This window comes from Diaphorina citri, unplaced genomic scaffold (assembly GCF_000475195.1).
Source record: "Diaphorina citri unplaced genomic scaffold, Diaci psyllid genome assembly version 1.1 scaffold1404, whole genome shotgun sequence".
Classification (NCBI taxonomy): Eukaryota; Metazoa; Arthropoda; class Insecta; order Hemiptera; family Psyllidae; genus Diaphorina; species Diaphorina citri.
This window is the reverse complement of record NW_007378830.1, coordinates 76,316-82,739: the sequence shown is the minus strand read 5'-3', so window position 1 is coordinate 82,739 and position 6,424 is coordinate 76,316. Positions and strand designations below refer to the sequence as shown.

General features: G+C 42.5%; 2 protein-coding genes across 2 annotated transcripts; one reads left to right on the top strand and one right to left on the bottom strand.

The window, feature by feature from the left end:
* The first annotated feature begins 25 nt into the window (after window positions 1–25).
* LOC103515722 (geranylgeranyl transferase type-2 subunit beta) lies at window positions 26–1,676 on the top strand. Its single transcript, XM_026828306.1, has 4 exons — window positions 26–128; window positions 597–995; window positions 1,154–1,255; window positions 1,659–1,676. Exons 1-4 carry the CDS (start codon window positions 30–32, stop codon window positions 1,674–1,676), a joined length of 618 nt encoding a protein of 205 aa, XP_026684107.1. The 5' UTR covers window positions 26–29.
* Window positions 1,677–1,852: 176 nt separating this feature from the next.
* LOC103515721 (pickpocket protein 28-like) lies at window positions 1,853–6,162 on the bottom strand. The gene is made up of 8 exons (XM_017446779.2): window positions 6,061–6,162; window positions 5,818–6,014; window positions 4,931–5,164; window positions 4,232–4,301; window positions 3,924–3,947; window positions 3,454–3,620; window positions 2,439–2,655; window positions 1,853–2,056 (listed from the first exon to the last, which is right to left on the bottom strand). Exons 1-8 carry the CDS (start codon window positions 6,160–6,162, stop codon window positions 1,853–1,855), a joined length of 1,215 nt encoding a protein of 404 aa, XP_017302268.2.
* Between the last annotated feature and the right edge of the window lie 262 nt (window positions 6,163–6,424).

Sequence of the window (6,424 nt, the reverse complement as noted above, 5' to 3'; positions counted from 1 at the left end):
TCTATTTTTATGTTTTCCAGGCAAATCCCATGAGAGATGTAGACCTTACTGACAACTTACCCAAAGAATTCCTGGGCACAAAACATGCAGAATACATCAAGAAATACAGTGATAATAAAGAAGACTATGTAAGTATGAAAAGAGTATAGGCTCTTTCCCACAGACTTAGTAATGATATTATATTACCAAGGTATAATCTTAAGATTAAATATTTTTGTAATTAAAACTTGGATTACATATTTTTTTTCTGCTGAGTCTGGAACTTACATCCTCTTGCATTAAAGTGCTCAAACATGCTGTTTTAAAGCAAGTAGACAAGCAATCAACTCATTCTTTTGTGTTTATTTTCAGGAATACTGCATGTCAGAATACTTGAGGATGTCTGGCGTGTACTGGGGTATCACAACATTATCTCTACTGGATCAGTTGGATGACATGCCTCAGGACACCATATGGATTTTTACATTTCTATTCCAATTGTCCATTGTTTTTTTACAAGCTTAAAACAAAGCTATTACAATGATTTGTGCTGTATGGGATGCTGTTTTGAAGCAAGTAGACAAGCAATCAACTCACTCTTTTGTGTTTATTTTCAGGAATACTGCATGTCAGAATACTTGAGGATGTCTGGCATGTACTGGGGTATCACAACATTATCCCTGCTGGATCAGTTGGATGACATGCCTCAGGACACCATTTTTGACTTCATCACACAATGTATTCACCCCTGTGGAGGTGTGAGTGCTAGTATCTCTCATGATCCTCATATTCTCTACACATTAAGTGCGGTACAAATAGCATGTCTAATAAATCGGGAGCATGAGTTACCTGTAGACAAAATTGTTGCCTATGTCAGCAAGCTGCAGCAACCTGATGGAAGCTTCTTTGGGGACATGTATGGGGAAGTGGACACCAGATTTTCTTTTTGTGCTGTTGCTTGTTTGTCATTGCTGGTAAGATTTTTCTCCAATTATTGTTACCTTGTAGGAACATTTGTAAGTAGGAGAAAATATGTACATTACCTACCAACCCTGATAAAAGTTACAATAAAAATTTAATTTCACAGAATGGTCCAACATCATCTTATTGTATGTAGGTGTAGGTACTCTTGACAAATCAACATTTTGACTTTTTTCTCTCTCTTTTTTTCCAGGGTAAACTGGATGCCATCAACTTATCTAAAGCTGTCGAGTTCATTCTATCCTGTTGTAACTTTGATGGGGGTTTTGGATCAAGACCAGGTTCTGAAAGTCATGCTGGACTCACATATTGTTGTGTTGGATTCCTCTCCATAACTGGTAAATAAGTAGCCTCTCTATTTCCTAGGACCAGGCCCATATTCCACAGAAAACTTTGTACATTTCAAGTTCACTAAAGTTACAATTATGACTTACCTATGACATAATCTTACAGAAGGAAACCTTTGAAAATATTGCATAACCATTAGGTATAATATTTGTAACGCGGTCTAACTTTCTTGACTTGGCGGGGCGGAGCGCTACCGCGCTCCTTAATATGTACCTAACGTGCTGAGCTGCTGAGGCCAGAACACTGTCTCCCTAAATTTTTCAAGGCAATCTGGTGCACAATGTTTAGTGACTGATGTTAGAAAGTTATTACAAAATTAAGTTAAAAATCTATTATTCTTCCTATTCCAGGTCATCTACATGAGATAGACGCTGATAAGCTCGCATGGTGGCTTGCAGAACGTCAATTACCAAGTGGAGGTCTGAACGGGAGACCAGAAAAGCTACCAGACGTATGCTACTCGTGGTGGGTGCTGGCTTCACTCCATATGTTGGGTAGAGGGACCTGGATCAATTCTGCTGCACTGAGGAAGTTCATACTAGCCTCACAGGTAAGGAATACATTTTACTTTGAAATGGGGGTCTTTTCTGACAAAATTCCTGTGTGCGGAGTACATTATGTAGACTATTGCACCCAGGTAAGGAATAGAATAGAACAGGGGTTTCCAACCTACCACCATACGGTTTGGGTTCAGATAGGTCCGCGGATTTAGAGTGCTGGGGTACTCACTAGGGTTGTGGAAAAATGTCTGTCGTCCACAGTGCGATGTGGGAGAGGGAAAGGAACATTTATCGAGGTGTGTTTAGTTTGATGTGATAACTGATAACCCACAGTCTATAGTCTATGATATTTTGTCTTCCAAGGCCTTTCGACAGATCGTTACATGTACATATTTTTACGCAAATTTCACTCGTTTACCTATGTTTGCGGATGTTTAGACTGGAGGAGTAAATGGACTTTTCAGTTTTATTTCGGCAGTATAAACAGGATAATTAATATATTCTATTCTATTGTTTAGAACTGAAATTTTGCGCAAATATTGCGTACACACTCAACAATCTGTTGAAAAGACCAAGTCAGAAGATCAAGTTGTGAGATATGTCATAGCGTCTACCGGGCTTAATACATACCGTCAACCCTTCCCCAGACACAGGACAGAAGTTGAGAAAGTCGAGGGCCTGTAGATTAACCATAATGCTGACAGAATTCCCATCCCCATCACCACTCACTCGCCAGGGTGGTACTATGAACTTCATATTGGACTTGAAGCCACGTCGGGATGATTCCCAGGCACTTCCTGCTGTCAGCATGGAGTCTGGGAGCTTGTTGGTTTGCAACTCATCCAACCTATGGAAAGAATAATAGCCCAACTAAAATAGAGGGAAAAAACACGAATGTTGGAAAGGAAAGAACAAAGAGAGTTGAAGGATCAAGACTGGTCTGGCTAGGGGACGTTAAACAGAGAGAAGACTAGCGTCTGGCTGTGGGACTATAAACAGGGAGGAGAACAGCTAACCCTAACCAGCCTAGCAAGCTGGCAGTTCCTCAAAGGGTTCTTGGCTGTGGGACTATAAACAGGGAGGAGAACAGCTAACCCTAACCAGCCTAGCAAGCTGGCAGTTCTTCAAAGGGTTCTCTCTGCTTTTAAAGACCAATCACAAGTCCTCACGATGGTTGACTGCGGTTCAGGACGAGCCAGCCAAATTAACATGGCTAGAGCTAAAGACCATCACCCCGGTGTATAGCAGATACAAAAAGACATCTTTTCTTTATTCTGCTATTGCCATTCGGCGAAAGCTAAAGCCGCTACAACAACAACAACAAGGATCAAGACGATGGAGAGGCATACAATGGAGGGGGTTTTCTCTGGACACTGTCACTCGTGGCTTGGTGCGCCAGTATGTATTTAAGGCCCGTTCCCACTTATCGTTCGGAAAAAAAAATCGTGTCGTATGTAGTGAGAACACTCTCATTTAAAGTACATTTCATCTGGGATGCAATAGTCCTACACACTGGACTCCTTATATAGGAATTTCGTTAGAAAAGTCCCACATTTCAATGTAATGTCATGTACAATCCTTACAGGACATTCGGAAAAAAATCGGATGAAACTCAATAGTGGGAACGGGCCTTTAGGTTACTTACACTTCCAAATATTCGGGCTTGACGAGGTTTCGTAGTGCCACCAGGTTGAGCGTATAGCAAATCCCTTGAGACATGAGGACGGACTGGAAGTAGGCGCAGGGGGGAAGTAACTGATCGAACGTCCAGCGAGCCCCAAGCACACTCATCTTGCAGGGGACGGCAGATTTCTGCAATCGGGAAATCCAGTAGGATTAGCTTTACACATGAGTAGGCGCAGGGGGGAAGTAACTGATCGAACGTCCAGCGAGCCCCAAGCACACTCATCTTGCAGGGGACGGCAGATTTCTGCAATCGGGGAAATCCAGTAGGATTAGTTTTACACATAAATAAATGGTTTCTTCAAATAGACCCTTGACAAATGGAGCTTGCCGAAAAACATGATTGTGATGTATTCCAATCCAATCCACTCTTTAATATTTTTTAGAAAACGCTACGTTTAAAACTGTAGAATTATGGCACATTTTACTCACTGTAAAGATGTAGTGTAAGGACGTGTATCAGTGACCGACCCCTGGACATACCGGACCCATTTCACACCCTGTTCGGTGTAGCTGCCCTCACCATGTTAGATCCGCCTACTCCAGATGTCCTACCTGTGGATCCTACCTACTGTATGCCCGTAAGGACGTTTCATTCAGAACGGTTTTGTTTGATCTTCCCGAAATGAAACAGATTATTCGAATCAGATCTAACAGGTCTCTGAAAAAGAAGAAATTGAGACATTAGTTCAGCAAATCAGCAGCTGTAAATAAGTACCTTACACTCTCCGTAAGGACGTTTCATTCAGAACGGTTTTGTTTGATCTTCCCGAAATGAAACAGATTATTCGAATCAGATCTAACAGGTCTCTGAAAAAAAAAAAAAAGAAATTGAGACATTAGTTCAGCAAATCAGCAGCTGTAAATAAGTACCTTACACTCTCCTCTTCTTCTTTTTCTTCGCCTTTTCCCGTGTACAGACGGGGTCGGCATTTTTCGTCAGCCTCTCAATCAGCCCTAGCTAGGGCGATTGTTTGGGCTGACATTTGGTTTTGACTACAAAAATTTTACGAGTGGATGCCCTTCGCACTCAACCTTTGCTATTTGTTTAGCAAGGGAAGTTTCAGGCTGGTCTACTCCCTGTTTAAAGTCCCCCAACCTGACCATTGTTCTTCTTATTGCTATACCGCTCAGGTGTTCCCGTGTACAGACGGGGTCGGCATTTTTCGTCAGCCTCTCAATCAGCCCTAGCTAGGGTGATTGCTTTGGGCTGACATTTGGTTTTGGCTACAAAAATTTTACGAGTGGATGCCTTTCGCACTCAACCTTTGCTATTTCTTTAGCAAGGGAAGTTTCAGGCTGGTCTACTCTCTGTTTAAAGTCCCCCCAGCCTGACCATTGTTCTTCTTATTGCTATACCGCTCAGGTATGCTTACTTTTTTCGTGTTTCACCTCTCAAGAACCTACTTTTCTTCTTGTAATACTCCCCAAGTACTTACTTTTCTTCATCGTTCATTTCACTGACGGGTGTTTCAGCGCTGAAGTTGAGGGCATACCGGTTGATCTGGTTGTCGCTACAGATGGTGATGGCGGGAAACGGGATCTCCCATACCTTGAGCTCCGTGGTCTCCTGCGTGAGGACAATCCTCTTGTTGTTCCAGGAGACCAGGAGGGATTGGGTACTCAGGCTGCATAGCGTCAGCACTACGAGTACAGCACTTAGCCAGAATATTCTGAGAAAAAAACTCGGTTTTACAAAGTGAGACTAACATTTCGGTAGCAGGAATCACACAGCCCATAGGAGGAATCACAGACCAAAGTTTATTCGGTGACAGTCTGGCGGTTTTTCAAAAGGTCCTATCTAACTCAAAAGAAAAATCGGGCAGCATCCCATTTAATTAGTACCTTAAACTGCCCGAACTTGGAACACTATAGTTTTCTGGAGTCCTATTGCCCCTCTGAAAATTTGGGATACCCATGTTAGGAACGTCCTCTTCCTCTGATTCAGGTACAAATCTGTCACAAGTCCTTACGATGGTTGTCTGCTGTTCAGGACGATTTAACTGAACTTGGCAGGAGACCTCCATCCTGGTGTATTTATCCTAGGAGATAAAAACGAGACTTGTTTTTGCCATCACCAATCGATCAAAGTAGGAACGTCCTCTTCCTCTGATTCAGGTACAAATCTGTCACAAGTCCTTACGATGGTTGTCTGCTGTTCAGGACGATTTAACTGAACATGGCAGGAGACCTTCATCCTGGTGTATTTATCCTAGGAGATAAAAACGAGACTTGTTTTTGCCATCACCAATCGATCAAAGTTAAAGCCGTACTACAATTCTCTTCTATGAGTTTGTGGGTCTCATAAATATTGCTACAGACTCACCTCTCTAGCAGACATCTCTTCTCTTCTCCCAGATACCGGAACCCATGCAGAGTAGTTTGCAGTGAGAAATTCTGTACGTAATCCTTGACATGCTCCCATAAGTGACTGTCACTGGATGACTTCTCTGCATTCTGCATGGCCTTGGGCTTCTTGATCGAAAAAATCTGAAAAGCACATTTCACGTAGGACTTGTCTCTCTAAAAACATGAATAGGTTTGTTTAAAGATACACAGGCGTGCTTACTGGAACTTGGCCAGGCGGGCAGAGTAGTTTGCAGTGAGAAATTCTGTACGTAATCCTTGACATGCTCCCATAAGTGACTGTCACTGGATGACTTCTCAGCATTCTGGATGGCCTTGGGCTTCTTGATCGAAAAAATCTGAAAAGCACATTTCACGTAGGACTTGTCTCTCTAAAAACCGTGGCCAGGCGCACAACCGTGTGCTCATTTTATTCCCTTGCTTTCCTAAGGCCCTTTACCCACTGGCGTCCGTAATTACCAGCCCCACATAGGTATGTGCAATTATATGTAGATAGATATGTGCACAATTTTTTTTTAAGAGGTTTGACAGAGGGAACTGTAACTGCTATGGTCTTATCGTCCCGA

What these genes read in the sequence shown, in the direction of transcription:
- LOC103515722 (XM_026828306.1), top strand. Translation starts at nt 30, where the DNA reads ATGAGAGATGTAGACCTTACTGACAACTTACCCAAAGAATTCCTGGGC. An exon ending in GTGATAATAAAGAAGACTAT is followed by an intron (nt 129 to 596) that starts GTAAGTATGAAA and finishes GTTTATTTTCAG; the next exon opens with GAATACTGCATGTCAGAATA. An exon ending in GTTACCTTGTAGGAACATTT is followed by an intron (nt 996 to 1,153) that starts GTAAGTAGGAGA and finishes CTTTTTTTCCAG; the next exon opens with GGTAAACTGGATGCCATCAA.
- LOC103515721 (XM_017446779.2), bottom strand. Translation starts at nt 6,162, where the DNA reads ATGCTGAGAAGTCATCCAGTGACAGTCACTTATGGGAGCATGTCAAGG. An exon ending in GCCCGCCTGGCCAAGTTCCA is followed by an intron (nt 6,015 to 6,060) that starts GTAAGCACGCCT and finishes TCATGTTTTTAG; the next exon opens with AGAGACAAGTCCTACGTGAA. An exon ending in AAGCCCGAATATTTGGAAGT is followed by an intron (nt 2,656 to 3,453) that starts GTAAGTAACCTA and finishes TTCTTTCCATAG; the next exon opens with GTTGGATGAGTTGCAAACCA.